Below are 26,569 nucleotides of genomic sequence, written 5' to 3'. Positions count from 1 at the left end.
CACGGCAAACACACCCAAAACAAGGAATATGTCACGGCACACAAACAAAAGCAAACAGATTATGTACGGCAAACACAAAAAAAATATATAAAAAGAAAGAACAAATACACACACTCGACTCTTGACCTTAAGACACACTTTGACCCGACACAAACACAAGGGATTAGCAAGTTTGCTAATCCCCGGCAACAGCGCCAAAATTTGATGCGAGAATTATACGCACACAAATTAAACCCTTTTTTTATCAATTGTAGTAAGTATGTAAGTAGGGATCGTTCTGGACCGGGGATTAGGAGGGATTGTTAATCGCTTGGATTTGACTCAAAAACGTAAAAACACAATATAAAACACTAAACTAGACTCAAAGAATGTAAAACTAAACACTTAAAACACTAAAACAAACCAAAAGACTCAAAACAGCACCAAAACACTCAAAACTGCCTTAAGAACACAATCTGGGCAGTTTTGAGCACTTTGACTACTTTGGACGAAATTGGGTAATAAATTGATTCAAAACACTTAGAAACACAAACTAAGACACTTTCTAACTAAATTGGACACTAAAGTAAAGGGGGATTGAGGTTTTGACGAATTTGAAAACAAAACTTCAAACTTTGTAAAATTAGAACAGATTGTAAAAACGAATTTGATGGAATGGAATGGATGGGAAGCTAGCTAAGGGGTTCATCTCCACACATGTTATACTTGCATATAAAACGATTTCCAATTGCTTTTCAATAAACCATGAATTCTCAACGCCCCAGATTAACCGTGAATTGCACTAATTAACCCTCAGATTTTCCTAACGTTATTGAATTGGATAATTGCATACGACAACCCAAAACATTCCCCACAAGTTCCCTATATGAATTGCATAATAGATATACAAGCAAGAATCATTAAGTTCTTTGAAAACCATAAGCATTGACGAAGCACTCGTTACTATGAATTGCATGAAACTTATGCCAAGAATTTACTTAACGCAATTGAGATCATCAACTTTTACTACTTGTGAATATAATTCCATAACGATTAGGTGAAATTTCCTTATATCCTAGCATCCAATTTATGCATGATAATTAAGCGTGCACTCTCAACCAACACACACAAATCAATGTAATTCACATAGATAAGTAAATTGAATTCACAACTTATGAAACGCAATTAGAAGTAATCAAATCATATCGCAAGCATAAACATGTATTTCGAATCCCCCCCTAGCCAAGGGGGGGTTTAGTTCCTCATACGTACAAGACAAAGATAAGTAAATTTAACCATTGAAATCAAGGAAAAGGAAACACCTAAAAATTCCAACAACTCAAACTTGAATTGTATGAAAGTTTAGGCCCTCTTCTCCTCCTCTTTGTTGCAGCACAAGGCCTAAGGACAGGTTTAGGGCCTTAGGTGTATGGATGCATGGTTATGGAGGGATGTAGTAGTGTTTAGGGGAAGGGGATGGTGCGGCAAAGCTTAAAACTAAGGAGAAAGGTGTTTGGTGGCTGTGGCAAGGGCGTGGAGAGGTTTGGACGAATTTCTGGAATGAATGAATGTGTATGAGAAGTGGTAATCTGATCTAGGGGTTAATATGAGTATATATAGGCACTTAAAACCCTAGGGTAATCAGATATGGACTTGAATTAATTAATGGGAGAGCATGGGAGTGACAACTAGGGTGAATGATTAAAGGATGGGAGTGCATATGGCTGCAATAGATTAAAGGATGGGAGTGCATGTGGCTGCAATGGATTAAAGGATGGGAGTGCATGTGGCTGCAATGTTGCTCAAACATAAGATCTTTAGGTCTTCAATTTCGTCCATTCCTTTTGCTCCAAACATAAGCTATCCATTCCAAGTCCAATTTTGCTCCAAAATGCTCCAAAATGCATCTTTTTGCTTCCTTAGCCATATGAACCTAAAAACACACGAAAATGGCTTAAACGACTAAAACAACTATGAATTAACAATATAAATGCACAAAAACAAGCTAAGTAAGTCGCCTAAATATGCTCCTATCAGTAACCTATTAACACCTCACTTCTCTGGGAAGACTGATAAGATGACCTCTACCAACAAGGACTCGGAAATCCTTGTTGACCGACACTTAGATAAATAACCAGTCGATCTCGAAGCAGTATTGTTTATCCAAATTAAATGTGCCCTTTTATCGGCTAATTCTGTGAAACCCCACCCCTAAATAAATTGTAATTTTACATTTTATTTAAACAATTTATGAAATGACGATCTTGTCCTCTATCCTTACCCAATTCGGATCCTCTCTTTAGATTCTCCTCTTCTCTCAGCATGCCATGTGGCACCACCCTAACCCATTCCCTCTTTCTCTCTCTTATTCCTGAACTCTCTCAGCTCACATACACCCTCTATTTTCTTAACGGATCTCACTTACTTTCCTCCTTTCTTTTTCCTAGCAACACCCAAGGCACCCAACGCCCCAAATTGTGACACCCCAGTGACCTCACCACTACCACCACCCTCGCGAGGACTCTTTCTCCATCGTCTTTGTGAAGCACCAGGAGCACAGAGAAACCCCCATCCCAGACGAGTCATGGTGGTCGCTCTCTCTCGTCTCTATCTTGATTTTAGATGCTCGATCGTAGGTTAATGTGGCCAATCGGCATCTGCTGGAGCTTCTCTCTAGTGGGGGTGTCGAAGGGCAATCACAGACATAGTGCCCCGTGCCACCACACCTTTGACACATGGCAGAATTCACCGTGCAATTTCCCTAATGGTGCAAACCACAATGCGTACAAGCAGCGACTGCTGGACTAAAGTGGCTGAAAGATGGCCTCACCAACTCACTGCCTAAGCCCTCACTGGACGATCCCGAACGCTGACCCTGTCGCTTGATGGACTGAAAATGTCTAGGGCCAAATGAATGAGAAGAAGTAGAAGGCTCCCTCATACTCCAAGATCGAAAACCATGACTCCCTTGATTCTGGTTCCGAGTCACAGGGGGAGCAATAATCCGAGTAACCAGAGTTATGGCAGAACTCAGACTTATGACGGCAGTAGTAATTAAAGTACCCAGTTTTCTACTTAGCGATAGCCATAGTATTCAGGTGCAGCTTCGAGTAGTCGTACTCAGGGGAACAGAGTAGGCCGTACAACCAGGGTCTTTGGACTCGTGAAGGCAGTAATAGTAGATCGGGACATTAGGTCCATAGGCTTATCAACGTCATGACTCAACAGGAGGCAGAGCAGGATCCCAAAGTCATTATTAGTACGTTACTTGTTTGTAATAATTAGGTTAGAGTTCTGATTGATTCGGGTGCCGTTTATTCATTAGTATCTCCACCATTTGCACAGGTTGTAAACCCGCAACCTACATCACTTGGTTTTGATATGTTCGTACAAATGCCACCTGGAGATCTTTTCTGTGCACAGTGGGAGTTTAAGGACTGTTCGATTATTGTTGAAAGGGAAATTTTGGAGGCTCATTTAATTCCCTTCCAACTTATGGAGTTCGATGTCATCTTGGGAATGGATTGGCTATCTAGACACCATCCTTATGTCGGATGTAGGGAGAAATTTATGACATTCAATCGGCTTGGACAACTGTCAATCACGTTTCAGGGTGAACGATGAATCCTTCCAAATAGTATTATTTTTGCCATTAAGACAACTAATCTATTACAGAAAGGTTGTGTGGGATTCTTAGCTCACGTAGTCACTCGTGGTGAACCTTCTTTGTATGCTAGAGATGTGCTAGTGGTGAATGAATTCACCAATGTATTTTCTGATGATTTGCCAAGGTTACCACTTTGGAGGGAAATCAAATTCACCATTGATTTGCTTCCAGGTACTAACTCTATTTCCTTTGCACCATACCGAATGACACCAGTGGAGTTGAGAGAATTGAAGATTCAACTTCAGGAGCTCATGGATAAAGGTTACATCCACCCAGCATGTCTCATTGGGGTGCTTCTGTATTGTTTGTCAGAAAGAAGGATGGGTCGGTGATACTTTGCATCGACTACCGACAATTAAATTAGGTGACGGTGAAGAACCATTATCCTCTACCTCGGATTGATGATTTGTTTGACCAGCTGAGGGGTGCTCAGTTGTTTCTAAGATCGATCTTTATTCGAGCTTCCACGAGCTACTGATCCGGAATGAAGATGTACCAAAAACTACTTTTCGCACTAGGTATGGACACTATGAGTTTCGTGTCATGCCTTTTGGACTGACCAATGCACTCACAACTTTCATGGATTTGATGAACAAAGTCTTCATATCGTATCTAGATCGATTTGTGATTGTGTTCATTAATAACATCCTGATTTACTCCCAGAGTAATGTTGAGCATAAGAAACATTGTGAACAGAAGGGGGTCAAATTCGAGTGGGATAAGCATTGTGAACGGAGTTTCTAGGAGCTGAAACAGTGTTTTACTCACACCTCCGTCCTTGCTCTTATGGACGGGGATGGTGAATTTGAGGTCTACAATGATGCATCTCTGTCGGGATTAGGTTGTCTTCTGATTCAGCATGGGAAAGTCATCGCCTATGCTTCTAGGCAGCTCAAGACTCACGAAAAAAACTACCCCACTCATGATCTGGAGCTCGGAGTAGTGGTTTTTGCTCTAAAAATTTGGCGACATTATTTGTACAATGAGAAGTGTCATATCTTCACTGATCACAAGAGCCTGAAACATGTCTTCACTCAGAATGAGCTAAATTTGAGGCAGAGAAGGTGGATGGAACTCATTAGTGATTATGACTGCACTATCGAGTATTATCCTGGGCATGCCAATGTCATAACAGATGCACTTAGCTGGAAGTCTTATGGACAACTTGCCTCCTTTAGAGCTATCCATGTTCTGCTATTGTTTTCTTTTTGAGAAACCAACATTACCGTGACGCCAGATCCACAGGGAGCCTTGTTAGTACACTTCTAATTAGACCTATTTTGGTGGATATGGTTCGAGAAGCTCAGGAACTTGATCAATAATGTACAAATCTAAAAGAGCAGGTATTGAATGGGTCGAGGCGAGATTTGAAAATCCGAAGAGATAAAGCCTTGGTGATGAGAAATAGGCTGTTTGTGCCTAAGAGCACTTCCACTGTGGGAAACCCTCCCCCATGCTATTCACTATTTAATCCACCTAGTGAATAGTAACTGCCTTTAATCAATAATAACTACCTTTTGCATCTCCACTGTTGCACTTGAATAGCCCTGGCAATAGGCAATAAAATATTACTTTTTTTTTTTTAAATAATACAAAATAATTTTATTTGTAATTTCGGATAAGATTTTTAATTGGTCTCATTGTACCATTTTCCATTAATTTTTTTTTTAATTTTTTTAATTTTTTTTCTTTTCACATGTTCAGCAAATCCCAATCCAAAACCGTTTTTTTTTATTATTTTTTTCTTCTCCTCTTTCACATGGTGCCAACGCACCATTCCAAAAGCCCAAACCTCTTCTTTTCAACCCGTGTCCCCCCCACCCCCCCCCAACGCACCCAAACCCTTCTCCTTTCTTCCTCCATCTTCACCCCCCTACCGCCGCATTTCTTCCTCCATCTTCACCATCCCACTCACCTCAGCCTCCATCAACGGTCTTGATCTTCCCCGCTTCTTAACCAAACTCTCTCTCACCTCTTTCCCCCAAAAACAAATCCTAAATCGTGCGATCTGGGCACGCCAGTGGAAGAAGAAGGATTGCGAACGGGCGAAGGCGGTGTGGGGTGCGGCAGCAGCTGTGGCGAAGGAGAGACTGGATCTTTGCCATTTGTCTGTGGATGTTCATCAACCTCGACGACGAACTCCGGCGAGAGCCGTTGAGTTCAAAGCCTGGGTTTTACAATTATTTTAATTTTCCTTTTTTTTATTAATATTTTATATTTTTATTAATTTTATATTATGTCTGACATCATCCTGATGTCAGCCCACGTCACGTTGCATTTGGGCTCTCGAGTTGGCAACTTGTGCCGAGCCTCTCCCTTGGGCCCGCTCGGGCTCCATTGCCAGCACACGTTGGGCTTAGTTGCTCGGGCTCTCTGCCACTGTTCGTGGGCCTGTCCCTCGGGGGAGAGCACACGTTGGAAGTGCTCTAAGGATAATGAGGCGGTGAAAAAGAAAATTCAAGATAAAGCCCATATTTAGGTGTATGCCATGCATTGGGGAGCACCAAGCTATATCACACCATCCGTCTGCTTTACTACTAGTATAGGATGAAACAAGATATGGCAAAGTATGTGACAAGATGCATTATTTGCTAGCATGTAAAGGCAGACAAATAGAGATCTGAAGGGCTGATGTAGAATTTCCTTATACTAGCATGGAAATAGGAAAACATCACCATGGATTTCATGTATGGTTTGCCGAGCATGCGGTCGAGGTTTGATGGCATATGGGTGATTGTAGACCGATTCACCAAGACTGTTCACTTCTTACTTGTTTGATAGACTTACACACTAAGAGGTTAGCATGATTGTTCATTAACAATATAGTTAAACTTCATGGTGTGCCCGTCACTATTATTTCAGACAAAGATCCAAGATTTACCTCCAGCTTTTGGAGAGCATTAAATGAAGCCATGGATACTCAGCTATTGTATAGCACTACCTGTCATCCACAGACCAATGGTCAATCTGAGGGGACGATTCAAACCTTGGAGGACATGTTGAGAATGTCTGTTCTCCAGTGGAAAAGTAGTTGGGATAGTTATTTGCCTTTGATCGAGTTTGCTTACAACAACAACTATCACTCCAATATCGACATGGCACCATTTGAGGCACTGTATGGGAAGCTGTGCTGAACATCGTTATGTTGAACGAAGGTCGGTGAACTAGTCTTAGTGGGACCAGAAATTTTCTACACCACTAGTACTAACATCTAGTTGATTAAGAGGAATCTGAAGGTGACACAAGATCGGCAAAAGAGCATAGCGGATCGACATTCTAGAGATCAGGAGTATGAGATTGGGGACTTTTTGTTCCTAAAGTTGTTGCCTTGGAAGGGTGTAACTTGGTTTGGTAAGCGAGGGAAGTTGATCCCTCGATATGTTGGTCCCTGCCACTAGAGTTGTCGCAGATTCACAACGTATTCCATGTTTCCAAGCTCTGGAAGTATGTACCGGATCCTTCTCATATTATACAACCAGAACCGTTAGAGGTGAATCAAGATGTGAGTTATGTTAAGGAACCAGTGGCGATCATCAACCGACAGGAGAAAACTCTAAGGAATAAAGTCATTCCGTCAGTGAAGGTGTTGTGGAGAAACCATGCAGTCAAGGAAGCGACATGGGAAACAAGGGAACTAATGATGAGCCAGTATTCGTATTTATTTATGTAAGGTTGTAAATTCGGGGACGAAATTCTTTTAAGGGGGTAGATTGTGAAACCCCACCCACAAATAAATTGGAATTTTACATTTTATTTTAACAATTTATGAAATGACGCTCTTGTCCCCTATCCTTACCCAATCCGGATCTTCTCTTTAGATTCACCTCATTTTTCTGCTTGCCACGTGGCACCACTTTAACCCACCTCCTTATTCTCTCTCTTCTCCCCGAACTCTCTCTCAGCTCACGCACTATCTATCTTTTCCTCTCGGATCTCACTCACTATCTATCTTTTCCTCTTGGATCTCACTCACTCTTCCGCTCTCATTTTCCAAGTGACACCCAAAGCACCCAACGGCCCAAATTGTGACACCCTAGTGACCTCACCATCACCATCACTATCGCAAGGACTCTCTCTCTCTCTATCGTCTTTGTGAAGCACCGAGAGCACAGAGATCCCCCTCCCGGCGAGCTGTGGTGTACGAGCCCAAGTCTGATCACTTCCGGCCATTTCATGGTGAATCAAAGGTACCAAACACTCCCTTTCATCTCTATCTTTATTTTATATGCTAGATCGTAGGTTAATGTGGCCAATCGACATCGACCAAAGGTTGGGAGGCTCCGACCTTCGTTCTTAATGGAAATTGGTCAGTTGACCCACACCTGGAAACCTAAAACCCTTAACCCTTCAAACCCAGGCCCTTTGAGCCGTACTAGCTCGGGCTTTTGGCCCGCGAAGCCCTAAACCCAACCCAATTACCCCTAAAGCCTAAACCCATTTAGTAAACCTTTTAAACCTTTAGACCTGGGACTTAGGGCCGTTTAGAACTAAGGGTTTCAGCCCGCAGAGCCAACCCAATCAAATCATTTGGGTCGAGCTTTTAGGCCTAAGCCCGATAAACCCAAGCCCAAAAACCCAAGTGACCCCAGGCCTTTTGGCCATGGAACCAGCCCACTAGCCCTCATCCTTTCCCAGTTAACCCGACCCGGTTGACTTAATTGACTCGGCTCGTGACCCAGACCCGTTGACCATTGACTTTCGGTCAACGCTGACCGTACTTTGAGCAGTCATCGTTGACTTTTTGTTGACTTTTTTGGATTTTGGTCGGGACCCCTCCTAGGCTAATTTCGACATCTGGGATCCATTTTTTATGTTTGTTTTTCGAAATTCAATCGTTTGAGTAGATTTTTATTAATTGGACCATTTATGTGCTTAGGTGCGATTATTAGCGACGATTACGTCCTTCCTATTTCACACGGCTTTTCGATGATGGAGTATATGTGAGTGGACCCCTTCTAAAATGCATGTTTTAATAGTAGAAATGCATACATGAAAAGCATGATTTAATGGTTACGTTTTATGAGTAAATTAGATTTATACTTTACGATTATTATGCTTTACTGAGAATATTTTGGAATACCATATTTTTTTGAATTTATGTTCTTTGTAGAATATATGATGGATGACTATATACTATTTATGAACATGTTTTTACACTCTTTGTAGTATATATGATGGATGACTATATACTATGAAGATATTTTGAGATATATGTACTTATGTTGGAAAGATTAATTCAATGTCTTTGTGCTTATCTAGTGGTCACTGTTCTGCCTACGAGCGAAGATACTTGTATATTGGCTTTGGGCCAGGAGATATAGTTATTAGCTTCGGGCCGGGAGATATTAGTACTACGGGTGACTAGGATACCATTACTTAGCACACTATATATGATATATGTTTTATGAAGGTTTAATGGCATGCTAGGGTTTTCGGAAAACTTATTACATATTATGCTATTGAGTTTTCATAAAACTTTGGGGGTTATATGTTGATAACTGTTCCAGTATTATATATATATATATATATCAACTTAGTCCACTCATGTTTGTTTTGCGCCCCCTCAGGACATAGGAACGAGGCATACAATCCGAGTTACGAGGCATTCCCCTACCAGTGATATCATATCATACTCTCTGCTTTGACATCTATTGTAATAGCACATCTCTATTTTATCTTCCACTTGTACTCTGGATTAGTCGTATGCTCTTAACATGTCATGCATTATCATTATATTCATTGTTGGCAGTTGAATATTATTATTGTATTTTGTAAGACTTATATTTGAATATTACTTTGCGTAGTTATGCACGAAATTTATATGCATGTTTCACATGTTCTCGGCATATGCATTCATTAAATGTCTTGCGTCACCTTCGGATGTCGGCCAGCACGTGACCATCCCGATGTCCTTCAGACATTGGGATCAAGGCTTGTCAGACTCTACGGCTCCAATGGTGTATATCCAAACAGAAGATGTTGTCGGTTGCCTTCACAGTGTTGTTTATCCAAACTAAAGATGAGTTGGCAGGAAAAAAGAAAATAAAAATCTCAAGGTGTTTGAAAGGTTTGCGCAGGATAGTTATGTGTTGAATTAGAGGCTTTGAATGATGCATCCCCTTCTCTATTTATAGTAGTGATTTCCTCTATGGCATAGGTAGAATTTCACTCGGACTAGAATTCCTTAACCCAATCTGATTAGGTCTTGACCAATGCTAACCTCTATAGGACTCTGAACCAAGCTCTTTTATCACTAAGATTCATCCCTCAATTCTCAGCATCTTTTCTGATTCAAAACATCCTTAGCTTCTGAAGAATCCTCATTACACTAGGGTTCATCCAGTTCACCCTTATCCAGGCCAAACCATCTCCTGATAGGATTTGACCAAACTCCACTGGACTCAGCCCATGACAGAATATTCCCAGTATCCCTTTCTAGACCGAGAATAACTCTAGGCTTAGCCCAGAATGTTATTTTGGGCCCAAACAGAAACTAAGCCTAGGGATTTTTTAAAAAGCATACTTGGTTCAATTAGGGAGGATATTCCATTGGTTATAGAGGAAAGTTTTGGAAGGCTTTGGAACTTGGAAGAGTTTATCTATTTGTTTGCTTTTTGAATGGATACGGTGATCATTTTTCTTTGCAATTGAGGTTGTTAATAGAATAGGATTGGTTTATATTATCTTGTATATGTACAACTATCTTACCACTTTCCCCTTTTCTTATTATGAATCTAACAATGCAAGCCACTTTCTAAATTCCATATTAAAAAATAAATAAATAAATAAATATTTAATTAAAAACAACTGATTTGGCAAAAAACGGAACCGACCCCTAGTCTTTATAGCACTATTTATTATGAATGGCAAGCCCATTATAAGACTTAGTTCCACTTCAACATCCCTTAGTGTAGATACTATTGTTTGAAAAAAAAAAAAAAAAAAAAAAAAAAAAAAAGACAAGTATTATTCAAAGTGGATGCTAAGGACAAATTAAGGGCAAACAGGTGGAACTTCTAAGCTATAAACATATATAAAATCTTATTAAACTCTGGTATATCGTTGGGGGTGCATAAACGAGTTCGATATGTTATAAGAAGGTCCCGCTGATTTACACATTACCTAGCTCGGAATGTTGGGGGTACGTAGACTAGGCAGTTTCTGACACGACACAAAAATAATGGGTTTCGGGTCAACACGATAACTAATCGGATCATTATCGAATGACCCGTTAAAAATCCGTTAATAACGGGTTAACGGGTTCTTAACGGGTATACATGCAAATAACATGTGGGTAACCCGTTTCGACCTATTAAGAAAAAAAATTATTTTGGTAATTTTAAAGTTTAATTACTAAAGGATTTATTATAAAATATAATAGCCATATTAATATATACAATATATTCTATATTAAATATATAGTTTTATATTATTATTCTATATAAGTTAAAAAATAAAAAAAAAGTTTTAGTCATTATTTATTTTTATTATGAGAGTTCCTTATTATCATTACTAGGATAATTTTTACTTAACATGTTGTTGTCCAAAATTAAAATAAATTAGTATAGTATTTGTATAGGTAAGAATCAAGAAGACATACACACAAGTATGAAAAACGTGAAAGAATATATAAACACTCATGATTCATCATTATTCCTCCACGAGTAGGTAATGGTTACACTTACATTGTCGTTTACATTTTTAAAATCCTCCAAACCCTCATGAATATGCTTTTAATTTGAGGGCAAAATTAATAAAATTAATAATAATTATTTTAGAAGTGTAAAAAATGTAAATACACACACACACAATCACTCATAATGACAAGCGTTACAACTTTCATGAAGGGTTTAACTTCGAAATCCAACATTATAATCCATAAACCTTAAATTTATATTTAACCGTCGATTGTCATTTATGCTTTATTCTTCTTACTAATTTCATTTTTTAAATTTTCTTTTTTGAAAACATGATCATCTGACGGATGTAAGAAGATGAATGATTCAGAGCTTTGATATCACGTTTCGATATTTACAGTTAACTGAAATATGAGTCGATGTCATATAGTTTGTAGAAACTTTATAAACATCAAGCAATATTTTCACTAACCGTAAAACTCTAAATATAATATCAATGATTCAAACCATTCATCTTCCTGCATCATCTAATAGATCATGTTTTCAAAAAAGAAAATCTGAAAAAAAAAAAATTTTATGAGAACAATGAAGCGTAAATGTAAACAACAATCAACTATTAAATTTTGATCTATGATTTATATGATTATAGTGGCGAATTTCGAAGTTAAGCTCTTCATGAAAGTTGTAAAGTTTGTCAGTATGAGCGTTTATATATTTTTTTTCCTATATTTTTTACACTTCTACATTAATTAAAAAACTATTAAAGACTTTACTTAAATAATAGCCGTAAGATAAATGAGAGTAAATCTGTACCGTTGGATTCTATTTCACTTATATTATTAGAACTTTTTTGGACGAAAAAACCCCTTCTCTATTCCAATATTTTCCAATTTTACCATTTGATCAAACAAAAGCCCTAATCTCTGTCTCTTTCCCTACTCCCGTAACCCTCTCTCCCGATCCCGCCATCTATTTTTCCTAGCCCTTCTCTCCCACCGTATGTTTAGTTCTTCCGGTAGCCTCTCTCAGTCTCTCTTTTCTCCTTCCTCGTGCAGTGGACAGAATCATCCATGTCATCTCTAGTCGTCTCTACATCTCTGCATTTCTGCATCTCTATTCTCCAGATTCCACTCTACGTTCGATTTTGCCTCTTAATTTGGCTATTTACTTGGATGAAAAATATGTAAGACTTTGGCTATTTCCTGAATAAGTTCAATTATTGCTTTTTCATTTTAAGTTTTGTTAGTCCTTTAATCGATCTCCTCAAAAACAAAGTTTTACAGTACTTTGAATTGCCTGATGATGTTGATTTCGATTCATTGTGGGGAAGGAATTTAGAGCAACGATGAGGATATGGATTTTGGGAAGCCTAGGATGGGGATGCATATTTATATATCCTGTCGAATTGGAAAGAAAGAAAGAAGGTTAGAGAGAGTTCGATCAGAGAGGATATGAAAATGGAGATCAGGGTTAGCTAAGAACATGTGGGTTTATGATTCCAAATCTTGTTGACCTGCAGCTTGTAAGGCTCTAGTAATTATTCCCAAACTTGTTTCCTTTCATGGTTATTTCTATGAATGCTGTTAGGGAAACCTAGTTTTATATGCAGATGTTTGTGCAAGCTTTTCTATGCAAATACTTATTTGATTCAATAACTAGTTTTACATGCAGATACCTAAACCCTAGTTTGGTATAAAAGATGAAACAAACGTTTTGTATGTTATAGATTAATCAAGTGGAGTCGATTTGCCCATTATATATATGAGTCAGGGCCAGTTTTATGCAGATACTTGCTTTGTTCTATTATATGTAGAAGTTGTTGGTCGAATGCAAAAGACTGATATGCTTATTAAGTACCTTTTCTGCTGCATGTATATGTATGGATATATGTGTATTGTTAAAGAAGCATGTTGGTAATCAGTGTTTATACTTTTAGTATGCTTATACTCTCCACTGACATGATATACATACATATATATCTCTATGTGTGTGTGTGTGTGTGTGTGTGGAACGAAGCATATGTTAGAGTACTTAGTACTAATTACTCAAATTGCATATATGTATAGTAATGACAAAGCTTTTATATAACTATTAAGTGTTTTGAGTACGTCATTTCTATTTTAAACCAAAATGACATTTGAATTAGTAGTGTGGAATTAGCAAGCTTAAGTATGTTGTCGAGGATTAAAGTTCATGTCATGCTTTTTAGTAATTGCTTACACTTGTGAACAGGAGTTGCTTACATTTGTCCTACCAAATTTATATCTGAAGGTAGATTCTGGTAACAATGGTGTTGCTTTTAATGTTTCATTTCCAAAATTTCTACAAAGTAAACTATCTGATTTACATCGTTGGTGATGATTCTTTGATACAATTATTAGTTTATATATACTAGAGAGTGATGGGTGGATCTATGCGTCATGAAATTGAACACTTAACTTTTCTTGGAGGTTGGGTTATGGGTGGATCTACCTTACTCAACTCTTCAGCAAATTTCTTTTAAATTACCATTGTCTTATATCAGCGTTGTTATTTGAATTATAAGTTGTACTAAATTAATGTCTATACGAGGCATGTTTAATTAGTCACTTCGTTGCTTAGTAATATCTATTATTGGTGTGTGTTACTGTTTTTTCATGCTTCTATAAATTGGATTGAGTTCGGGTGCCTACCTGTTTAAAAAGCTATTAATTAATCTATACCCATTTTGTTTCAGAAGTAATGGATGCTAGAGATTCATATTCAGTAAACCTTAGTGATGAGGAGTCCGTGGAGATTATAATGAGAGCATAACGAGATCTTGGAAACGAAAGTATATACAATACAAGTACGAGTCTTGCAAAGAAAAGGGCTAGAGCAATCAATTTAGGTAAGCGAAAATATACTTAAAAGAAAAATGTGTTTTTATGTTTTGGATGTGACAATATGGTATGTATATACTTATTGGGAACTATTATTAGCACTCCAAAAATCTCATTCTACACTCCACATAAGTGTATTTTTCTTTCTAATTATAAAAAGTTTGGAGTGCCAAATAAGATTTTTGGAGTGTTAATATCAATTCCCTACTTATTTAGTATTATGTTTTTTATTTGATTATGTATTGGTTTAAAATATATTTTCTTTAACAGGTAACGGTTCGGCTCATATTACCTGTTAATATTATCCGGTCGGGTCATTTTACCCGTTTATTTTAATGGATGTTACACGACATGATCCATTAAGATACCGAGTATAATACAAAAACGACACGAACATGGAAAACACGACACGAATGCGAGTTCTATCTTTAGGCTATCAGAAATCAATTCATAAGATGAATTTGTAACCGAAACAAGACAAAGACCTGCGTAGCAAGAAACGTTGGACAACAACTCTGCAAGCTACCCTGATAGAGAATCAAAGCTCTTACAAGAGCGTATATTATTCTATTCTACAAAACGAAAACAGAGAAACGCCGGCAAGCCGGCCGCCATGCATGTACTTTCTTCAATTGTCCTTGACCCGCAGGTGATCCAAGCAAGGCATCATGTAGGCGGCGGGGCTTGCCTGAAGTTCCATGAACTTCTCATAAGTCATTCCAATGTACTTTGCCTTTTCGCCTTCCTTTTCTAGCAACACCGGGATTGGGAGAGCAGGAGTGTCGAGTGCCGGTCCATGTGGTACGGCGATCGATATCCTAGTAGCCATGTTGTTCACAGTTGCCCGATGCCATATGCTCTTGTACTTGTCGTTTGTCAGAATCTGCATTTGATCACCAACGTTAACAATAAAAGCGCCCGGTGCGGCATTCACCAAGACCCACTGATCATTGTGCTTGACTTCAAGGCCACACATATCATTTTGAATCAGGAGCGTCACCAGTCCATGATCTGTATGAGGAGGAATACCGATTGCCAGGTCAGGCTGTGGGCAAGCCGGGTAGTAGTTCGCTGCCAGAATTTGGCAGCCCCGATCCCAGTTCATGGCCTTTGCAATGTAATCGGGCTCCAATCCCAAACTCTCTGATATTCCATTCAATATTTCGGTTGCTACTGCACGGGTTCTTTTGCTGAACTCTAATGAAACTTCACTGTACCCAGCAGGTTTGTAGAGTGAGTTGAATTTGGGGTGTGCGATGACCTTGAGATAATCCCTCCAGAGACGAACTTTGTCAATTGCAACGTTGAAGCTGGTGCCGCACTTGATTGGGTCCAACAGGTTCTTTGTATGGAACTCCTTCTTCTCCTCCTCCGGCAGCTCAAAAAATCTTTGGCACGCGTCGATCATTTCTTTCATCAGGCTCTCTGGTACACCATGGTTGATTACCTAAAGGACATCAAGCGCATGAAAATATTAATTCATGTTTCACTATTATTAGCAATAACCATTTTGTTTTTCAAATTTCATTTTTTATAAATTGAAATCTGATAACTTGTATTAACTATTTTAGTTTCTATAACAATAAAAACTACATCGTAATTGTTATTAAGCTACTATTTTATTAATTAATTTTACACATGTTCAGCATACATAATTAATTAATTACACGTGTGAATATACCTGAAAAAAGCCCCATTCTTTGCAAGCTTTTCCTAGCTTCTGGATCATTTGTGCCCGTTCGTCTGGGGAGGCAGAGGTGAGAAGAGCAAAATCAATGATGGGGATTGAGTGTTCTGGATCATTTGCATCTCCCTTATCGTTGGGATCCATGATGTAAGCGTACTCGGAAGGTACAGAAGTGAGAGCATCTGAGTCAGCTAAGGTTTTGATGCTTGCTACCCTGGGTTCAGATGCATCCACTGAAGTCACGGCAGGTGCCATTGGTTGAGGGAGAGAGAAAGAAGCTGAGAATTCTGGTCTTTGATTTGTATATCCAGAAGGAAAGTTAATTGTTTGAGTGTTGTGGAGAAATATGGAAAAGGGAGTTGGTATTTATAGAGCAGGATGGCAGGATAATATATGACTAACTGGAAATATTTACACTCAAGCACGAGGTGGAGGTTTTTGAATAAGTTGGCCAGCGCTGACCTAAGTTTCAAATTTGTTGTCCAGCAACAATAAAATATATATTTGTAGTTAAACTTACAAGTATATGCAGTAAATTAATTCTAGGAGATCCCTATAAACATGAAATTTCTACAACGAATAACAGAAGAACATGCGTACAAAATAAATTTGTATTAATAAATATTTGGGGTTACGAGTTTGGCTTGTGACATGTAGAGTATTGTCTTGTGGGGTGATGGAGGAAACGGCTGGTGTTTGGTGGTTCTTCACAAGAGTGACGAAAAATGTAGAGAGCTTTCTGAGTCTTCTTAGTTTGTAATATGTTTGAAAGTTCCTTCTTTGTTTTGTAGCCTCATAATTCTAGGTCTTTTTATGATCTCCTTGGTAGTATCCGATTTAGTCATACTTAATTAGGCCGATTTAGTCATACTTAATTTGAACCAAATAGATTGGATGACTGACCAAGTAAAATTGGCCAATTTCAGTTAGGGAGTCTATTGTCTGATCAAGTAAATTAGCCTATCAATCTCCTTTGCTGACCATTAAATTCAAGTTAATTAAAACCTTTTGAATGGGAATGTGAACGTATCATAATTGGATTCTTAAAATTTCATTTCCAACAATAAATAATACCTTAAAATAATATTTTGGAGACTAGGGTTTCATAGTTTGAAAAACACTTGTGAAAATCCTATAAATTAGTTCAACATTCACGGACCACACTTTTATATAAATTTAAATGTAACTCTGACTTTCCCTTCCCGAATGTAATCCTACCCTAGTTAAAATAAAATGATATCATTTGCACCCATTTCCTTATGTAGGAATGTGATCCTACCCTTTAACTTTAACTCCTGTTGGTATCTGTGTGGTTGACGGGAACATGAATATGCAAGTCAATCGCACTACCGCGTGAACACTATTTGCGTTTAGAATATGCACATATTCTACATTTGGCAAATAATATAAATTTTATAATCAGATCCGTTCAGTTTTTTAATCTTCATTCGAATACCATATCTACGAAAAAATTATTAGAATTGGAGATCGTTTAGTTATTATATTCTATGAATAAATTGATGGTTCATCATGAATATGTTATTTAGTATTCACACTGTCGATTTTTTTCATATATTTAGATGATTAAACAATCTTCGATTTGAATGATTTTTTGTAAAAGTGATCTTCAAACAAAGATTAAAAAATTAAATAGTTCAAATAATAAAATTCCTATGATAAATATACGTTATTTAAAAGCAGTTGGACATGTGCATTCTCACATGCATGTATTATCCCAACTACATTAACTAGGAAAAGAAAAAAATTTGAGAGACAATTTAGTAGATCACATTTGCACCACCTTTTTATAAAGACATGATATATTTGTATTGATGGGTCCTACTTTATTAGATTAGTGGTACGCAAACACCTGATGAACCTTCTCTAATTATAAGGAAGTATCATGATTAATTTAAAGCTTGTGCATGATAGTAGTACCGTAATAAAGTTAAATTTAAATTTTGGTGGCATCGATAACTATTTATTTATAATAAAAAGGTTTAAATATCAAAATGGTCTCTGTGTTTTACCCTATCGATCAATGTAGTCGTTGTGTCTTTAATTTGGCCAATTTGGTCTTTGTGTTTACATCTGTTAGCCAATTCAAGACAATCTATTAAAAGACAGTTAAAATTGACATCACATAATACTCAAGTGAATCGAACAAAACATCAATTTTTAATGATAGGTATCGTATCTGTTTAGTGGGTGTACATAAAATTACGTTTTTGTTCTCGCACCTGCTTGACACATGTCAATTTTACTGGTCCTTTAACAAAATGTCTTGAATTGGCTAACAGATATAAACACAGGGACCAATTTGACCAAATTGAAAACACAGAGACTAAATTGGCTGATAGAATAAAACACAGTGACCATTTTGACATTTAATCCTAATAAAAAATTTATGAAGAAATCAATGTTAGTGGCACTAAACTTCAACTTAATTATGATTTTTGTAGTTAGGAAATTTCAAAATTTGTTTGGTGGGAATAGATATTTGTTTGATATCTTCCAAAAAACGAAGCAACACCACCATTAGATATTTGTCAAAATTGGGTTTGTGTCGCGAAGTAGCAACCTGGCTGCTCACACGATTGCCTCGTTTATTGTCAAATATGGTGGTCCATTTGTTTGGGACAAGATAGGTCCTGAGTTTTTGGTTTTATTTAATATTCTTGTTATGGATGTAAACATTTCGATAAGATTATAAATAAAGTCTATTTTTTAACAAAAAAAAAAAAATATATATATATATATATATATATATATATATAAAACCACTAAATTATATGGTACCCTAATTAGTCTGTTCCTTCTTTTGGATCTATATTGGGATGTCCCTTAGTTATGGTGTTCCATGCTAGAGCCAGAGCCAGAGCCAGAGCCAGAGCAGTCACCTCGAGTGTTCCTACTGCGTCTTTTTTCCTAGAAAATTTAAAAAGGTATAAACCAAAATTTGTGGGTGGTAAAGCAAATTAGAAGACTAATTAAATTTGCAGATATATAATTAACTAATTTTTTTAAGCAATTATCTAGAAGCATTGCCGAGCGATGCAAATTTGACCATCCATCAGTCAGCCTTGGTTTCCGGTCTTTTATTTATTTAGATATATTCTTTTCTTTATTTATATTTTTCTTTTATGTAGCTTGTCACATGACCATTAGATTAATAAGGTTTGAATATGTGCTCATTCTCGTATTTTTGTAGTTGTATATGTCATTTGTCATATAAAATATGACAAATATGTAGTATTCCTTGTTCGTGACAAATCATAGCATATTGTTATGGTTAAGGAAGAGAATTTAGTTGTTAAATGGAACCAAGAAAAGAAGAATATACATTGAGATGGAGTTGAAAACGAGTTGCGAAAGAAATTATTTTTAAATATTTCATAAAATAAAATAAAAAGAAGAAGAAATTATTAATATTACTGGTTCTATTTACACTTAATGTTTTGTTTGTGATCACCCTTATTTTTCTAGACACCCACTTTACTCACATATTTTTTTGACACCCAAAGTAACTTACTGAACTTCTAAGAATACCCTTCTTTTGTTTTTTATAAATTCATTTTTCTCTAAACACCTATTGTTTAATTTCTTTGGATCCTATTTTCCGTGTATTAATTAATTAATTATTTAGTAATAGGTGGTTAAGTTTAGTCATCTGCCTCATGTTTGATATTTATACACACAATGTAACAACTCGTCCCTAATTTTATGATTTTATTAATTTTAAAGGAGTTAATTGACGAAAATGCCCCTTGAGGCGAGATTGTTAACTTTTGTTGACCGTCAATTCGGAGTTACGACGAAAATTTTACGGGACTACGAATCCAAAAATACTTTTGTAAAAATTACTATTTTATATTTTAAATATTTTTCATAATTATTATAGTATTATTATATTATTTTAATATTTTCTAAATTGATATTTTAATTATTTTAATAATATTTTAGGCTCGTGGGGCCTACACCACACTCAAACTCTCCCCTCATTTTGTGCCACGTGTCACTCATCCTGAACCCTCTCTTTCTCTCTAACTTTCCTAGCTCTCTCTCACTCTAACCCTCTCCCTCTCTCCCTTTCTCTTATCTGCAACCACCAAGGCACCACCTTGCCTCGCCAACTCCGGCGTCGAGTTCCTTCTTCCCTGTGAACCAGCACCACCATCGTCGCCTTCTTCCTTGTCTCGAACCCAAACAAAACCTTAGAACCCCGACAGTGACATAGGCTACTTTACATTAGTCCTCTGACGAAACACCGGTGAACTCTCGACAATTCCGACTAAGATTAGTTCGGGAGAAACTCTCCCCAATTTTTCTGCGAAAACCATTAGGTTTTCGAGCCATTTGCTGGCCACAGCAAGACGTCGTGCTAGTATATTTCCCTTCCTCTCCTTTTAAGGTTCATTTTGGTAAGAAAAGTGTGAACAATGGTTGATTTTGAAGCTCGTTTGGAGCTCTGAAATCGCTGCCTAGAGTCTGGCGATCGAATTCATTTTAGAATTTAGAGGGAAGTTAACGGATCTGACTCGGGTTCATTTCAGATTTTAGAGGGAATATTCCCCTAGAATATTCCATTAATTTCCTGGAATATTCTGTTAACTTTAACAGAATATTTTGTTAAAGTTAATTGTTGACTGATAGTTGACTTTTTTGAAATTTTCTCGGAAACCCTCCTAGACTAATTTCAATGCTCCGAGTCCATTTTTGGCATCCATTTAGTGAAATTCCAATTTTTTAACGTAGTTGACTACCTCAGTGGCTCGGTTGACTTTTTACAAAATTTGCCCGAGACCATTCTTAATGTATTTCGACGCGCTAATTCCGAATCCATCGTCTATTTCTCTAAATTTAATCATTTTAGTTGAGTTTTACTAACGGGTCTCAATATTATGCTTAGGTTCGATAACTACTGGAGACTCCAGCTTTCCTAGTTCGAACGACTGCGACCTCGCAAGTATCTGTGAGTGGGTCTTTTCTTTTATATAGTATAAATATATTTGTTTAGTTTCCATTTATATATTTGATAAAGAACTTTCCACGTTACGCTTAGATTAGATTAATGTTTATAAGAATTAGCGTATAACGGAATTTATGAAATTATGCTACGTCTTACGGGATGCACAGGTATGCGTATTATTATTGATGCCTTAATTGGATTTACAATCATGAATAGCATTGCATTGATTAGAATTATCGAATTATCAATTTACAGTGGCATGATCATATTTACATTATTTGTTCATCGTTGATACACTGGTGTTAGTACTCGCCCGGGCCAGGGCCAGTCTTTCATGTGAATGTTCACATTGCACCATACACTCAGTTTGGATCCATTGTAGGTGCCAGTCATGTCCTAGATTGCTATACGCAATTAGGATTCATATGTGATGCGCATAGCGCCAGTCTTCACGTGATTGTAGTACTAGAGTGTAAATTATTATTACACTCAGTCATGTTCATGTCAGAGTATCTCTGCATGAACTCGTGTGTCAGCAAATGTCGATGAGCACTCGATATGATATGTTTGTTATGCAACATTATGTGATTACCAGACGTTAGATGATTATTCACGAACTATTGTGACGTATTGAATTCTGGAGATATTGCAGGCTACGATACGTATTTTCATATTATACGTAGTATGTATATTTTGAAAACTATACTTGTTTTACGGCAAGGGGTTATTATGTTTTCGAAAAGCTTTTTACAAAGCTTTATTTTTAGGCCAACTCACCTTTGTTTTTTGTCCCTCCAGGTTTTAGTAGCTGAGCTTTCATATCGACAAGGATTCTTGGCAAATCTTGATATTGGAGATTACCTTCAATGGTATAATTCTCATCCTACCTCTGCTGTGCTTTACTTATGCTTTGCATCACGTGTGAATTGGGTTCAAGCCCGCTCATATGCGTACTCTTATATTTAGTCACTTTTATGTTTAATTTACTCACATTTCCACCTCACTAAACTTTTGGCTTAGTCACCTTCTTGGTGTCGACCAACACAGCTCAATTCGGAGTCCAGATGGACATTCCAGGTTGGGGTGTGTCACACAAAGGTTGTAAGTAGTTATTTTATTATTTTTATTAGTAGTTTGCCATTTTGATTGCTGAATTATTACACTAGTTAGAAAAATATTAAGTCCATAAGCTTATAAAAAGCTGCCAATTTGATCTCTACTATAAGATTCAAAGATACTCATGTTACTGTCAATTTAATCAAGTGACTTGCACGTGAGACAAGTTAAGGAGTAATACTATCATTTGCTCACCCATAAGCGCTTAATGTTGTATTTAGGTTGCGAGCCTAACGATCAATACTTTTCAAAGTTAACTCCGTACTGTATTGTTTAGAAAAAGAAAAGTTTTTAAACTTATTAAATTGTCAATCTAGCCCCTAAAGTGTATCAAATGAAAATCACATGGATTGATGAAAAATTAAGTAGAGTAGCTTTGGACCAATAGTAAGGATGAATTTGATAATTTATAATGAGTTTAAAGGACATAATGTTCACACGTGTAAGAATTCTTGGACCAAATTGGCAAATTTCTATATTTTTTAAGCAAATATATGAGAAGTGCTAGTCTTTTCAGTAGTCACAACTATAACCAAAGTGTGCCAAGTATGCAAATTTGACTTGGTGATCAGGTTATGGTCTAAGTCGTTTGATATCAATTTTATTTCCATTTTTTCAGTTTTTTTTTTTTTTCTCAAAACCAATACTTGTATGTGAATTATTTTTTAGTTTTTTTTAGGAAAAATAAAAACTGAAACAAAAAACTTAAAATTACTTTTGTAAGTATTTAAATTTGGGTGCCATTTTGCTCACCCACATTAATTTTGATGTATGCTCACCATACAGCTTATTAGTTGTCATGTGTCCCTTCTTCTAACCCTAGTTACTTGTTAATTAAATATATGATTTTCAATTTTTAAAACTAATTTTAAACATTAAACTTAAAAATAAATAAATAACTCAAACCTTGCCCAGCAGTGTTTCGTTCCCCACCCACGCCAACCATTCAATTGATTTTCCACCCACCCACCCAGCCAATCTTCTTCTTCGGGTGCATGGCGAATCTGCCATGACTTCATCCTTCGTCCTTCCTCCTTTTTATTTCGTTGTAACAACAGTCGGAGACCACCACGACGGCTACACCTTTGCAGACAATGTGATTCACCATGGCACGAATAAGATTGGCTGGGTGGGGGTAGACTTTGAAGAATCAATTGAAGGGGTGGCGTGGGTAGCAGTTGTTTTTGGGGCTTGGCTGGGTGGGGAACTTGAAGGGTTTGAGTTTTAATTTTTAATTTTTAATTTTAATGTTTAAAATTAGTTTTAAAAATTGAAAATGATATATTTAATTAGCAAGTAACTAAGGTTAGACGGATGGACACATGACACCTAATAAGGTGTATGGTAAGCATACCTCAAAGTTAGTGCGGCTTAATTTTGATGTTCAGATTATCAAACGGCTCCTCCATTTACAAATAAGAGTTGTACATTCCTTATTATTATTATTATTATTACTAGTAGGGTTTTTATCACAAATGGTCATTGAAATTGATCCTCACCATCAAGATGGTCTTTGAAATTGAAAATCAATCAATGTAGTCCCTGAAAATAGGTGTCGTAAATCAATGTGGTCCTTTCGTCACAATTCTGTTAAAAATTCTGTTAAGTGCTAGTGTGGCACAAAAATGGGCCCCATAATTCATTTTTTCTCACAAATGGTCATTGAAATTGACTCACGACATTAAAATGGTCTCTGAAATTGATCCGCGACATCAAAATGGTCCCTCAAATTGACCCGCGACATCAAAACGGTCCCTGAAATTGAAAATTGATCAATGTAGTCCCGCAAGTAAGTGTCTCAAATCAATGTAGTCATTCCGTCACAATTCTGTCAAAAATTCTGTTAGGTGCTGATGTAACACATAAATAAGTCATACAAATCTAATTAAATTAAAAAAATTAAAATAGGCTGAATAATTTAATAGCTAATAAAAAAAATTGTCAACCCAAAAACCCAGTCCTGCAATCACCTTCAATCCCAATCCACATTTCTCTACCTCCTTCACTCTCTATTCTCTGAAAAAAAAAAAAAAAAAAAAAAAAAAAAAAAAAAAAAAAAAAAAAAAATCTCAATGCACTCATCTTTACACACTTTGACATCCTTCACCGAATTGAACCTGGATCAAGATCACCTTTGGTCACAATGTGGCCCATTGGCAATGACTTCTAAGATATCACCGTTAACATTTAGGTGATCAACATCCTCACAACCTTAATCTTGGAAAGCTTGTTCGACATTTCCCTGGTGGTCTAGTGGTGCAAAGAACGGCGATGTATGCCTTGAGATAATGAGGTTATAACCTAGGTGCATCTATTGTTGGTTGAAAACTATTTCCACTCCCCCTCTTAGGCCTTGGTTAATCCTTGTGCCTTTGAGAATTTATGGAAGGAATCTCTCTTCAAAGTAAGCCCCACTATAAGAAAAAAATATTCTAGTGTGCAAAAACGTATTTAGACAACTTTTTTAATTAATTATTAAACCCACATCAGCACATAACAATTTTTTTTACAGAATTGTGACAGAATGATCATATTGATTTGCGACACCTATTTTCAAGGACTACATTGATTGATTTTCAATTTCAAGGACCGTATTGATGGTGTGAGTCAATTTCAATGACCATCTTGGTGGTGTGGGTCAATTTCAAGGACCATTTGTGATAAAAACCCATAAATCTTGTTGGACCCATTTATGTGCCACATTAGCATTTAACAGAGTTTTTAACAGAATTATGACAGAAGGACCACATTGATTTGCAACACCTATTTTCATAGACTACATTGATTGATTTTTAATTTCATGAACCATCTTGATGATGAGGGTCAATTTTAGGGACCATTTGTGATAAAACACAAAGTGTGTGTGAAATTTTTTATTTTTGTTTTTAAAATTAAAGGAGAGAGGAAGAGAGTGAAAGTGAACTTGGAAGTTAATGAGAAGGTGACATGTTTTATTTTTAATATTTTTTTAAATTAGATATATTAAAATCATCTGTAGGTGAAGCGTAAGCAAAAAATAGCAAAATTTTGTTTTGCAAAATTACATTACGTTACTGCCCTTAACTTTTTTTGATGTGATAGAAGACTAAATTATGTTTTCACCTTCTTTTAGTTGACAAAGAGAGTTCTATTAATATGTAGTTTAGATTAATATTAATATGTAGTTTATAAAATACTAGCAATTTCCATACATGCTATGTGATTAGTAGGAACTCTTTTTAGTGGATAATAATGAATAAAAGTAGAAGTGTTTATAAAATAACATTTAATTACCATTAGGTAATGAATGTATTAAGTAAATGCATGTACTCTAGTGAAGTTCAAAAATTATATGGCATTTAAAGGTTATACTAGTCATTTAACCTCCTTTGACAACTAAACCTAATTTTCTTAATATATAATCTACAGTGGTGTCCCAATACAAACTGAGGTCTAAAATCTTCCAAATTTAGTACCTTAATATGATTTTTTATTTTACAACAAAATATGAATTTGAAGTTCATCAGATTAGAATGATGAGAATATTTTTTTTTCCTTCTTTCCCAATGTGTGATCATCCCTCATCCTCAGGCCCAAACTCTTCAAATTCCTCTTCTTGGAACATGATTTGGAAATCAAATGTTCCGAACAGGGTCAAATTGTGCGCTGATATACTTCCTACTTGAGCTAACTTACTAAGGAAAGGTGTTGCTGTGGATAACATTTGCCTTTTCTGTAGTTCCTCTCTGGAGTCGGCGCTAAACATCTTCAATGGTTGTCCATTTGCAAAGGCTACTCTTTTTGCCTCAAACATTGAGCTTGGTCTCAGCAGCGTTGCTTGCTCGATTGTCCTTGAGTGGCTCTGTAATCAAGCAGTTGTGCTGCCTTCTTGTAAGTTTGATCTCTAGTGTCCCCCTCATGGTGGTCCCCTTCGCAATTTCAGTGGCTTAAAATCATATGAAGGAGAAAGATAAGCAGAAGGTATAAAATGAGAGGGTTACAGCAGTGGGTGGTCCGGTGAAAAGTACGCATTCTTGTTGTGAGTTTGAATGAAAGGGAACTCCAATGATTTTAGGTGTAGTGTAATTTGATTTTAATTTTTAGGACAATTTGGTCTATTTAAACATGTTTTTTTTGCTATAATTGGTAGTTTTTATTAAAACTGACATTTATGAAATTAGAGAGTAAATATTGGTTATATATGAGAAATACCCTGCCGCCATCTCGAAAACCAAGCCAACTAACATGTGTTAATGGTTGACTAATTGAATCGTCAATGTGGGAACTCATGAACTGATAGACATTAGCAAGAACTAGGCCCCCTCGATCCCCTTGCCGAAACAAAGTGTTGTCGTCCTCACTAGTGATTTTCCCGTTCCCCTCATATGATCTTTTCTATCTCTAATGTCTAAGGAAAAGAGGTCCTGAAACCCCATATTAGATGTTCAATATATTCGAATATTCTTCAAACCTCTCCATTTCAGCAGCAAAACCAAAAAACCCCATCGCTCAAGCACTCACTGTGAAGTCAAAATTCACAAAACTACAAACCCAAATCCAATTTCTTTAGGCATGAGAAACCAATTATGTTAGCGTGAGTCAACTATTGTATTTATTGTAATATCATGGAGCCTGTTATGATTGAAGGTGGAAAGAAGAAATCTTCCCCATTTA

The 26,569-nt window shown here is 36.7% G+C and overlaps 1 protein-coding gene across 1 annotated transcript; it reads right to left on the bottom strand.

Moving 5' to 3' along the window:
• Positions 1-14,574: 14,574 nt before the first annotated feature.
• Positions 14,575-16,182, bottom strand: LOC137730237 (2-oxoglutarate-dependent dioxygenase 19). The gene is made up of 2 exons (XM_068469302.2): positions 15,826-16,182; positions 14,575-15,591 (listed from the first exon to the last, which is right to left on the bottom strand). The coding sequence occupies exons 1-2, from the start codon at positions 16,084-16,086 to the stop codon at positions 14,773-14,775; spliced, it is 1,080 nt and encodes a 359-aa protein (XP_068325403.2). The 5' UTR covers positions 16,087-16,182; the 3' UTR covers positions 14,575-14,772.
• Positions 16,183-26,569: the final 10,387 nt, after the last annotated feature.

The sequence above is a fragment of the Pyrus communis genome, chromosome 10 (assembly GCF_041283825.1).
Source record: "Pyrus communis isolate YQ-2024b chromosome 10, ASM4128382v1, whole genome shotgun sequence".
Lineage (NCBI taxonomy): Eukaryota > Viridiplantae > Streptophyta > Magnoliopsida > Rosales > Rosaceae > Pyrus > Pyrus communis.
Note: the sequence above shows the minus strand (reverse complement) of the source record. Positions and strands in the feature narration are given on the sequence as shown.

What these genes read in the sequence shown, in the direction of transcription:
- LOC137730237 (XM_068469302.2), bottom strand. Translation starts at nt 16,086, where the DNA reads ATGGCACCTGCCGTGACTTCAGTGGATGCATCTGAACCCAGGGTAGCA. An exon ending in AAGAATGGGGCTTTTTTCAG is followed by an intron (nt 15,592 to 15,825) that starts GTATATTCACAC and finishes GATGTCCTTTAG; the next exon opens with GTAATCAACCATGGTGTACC.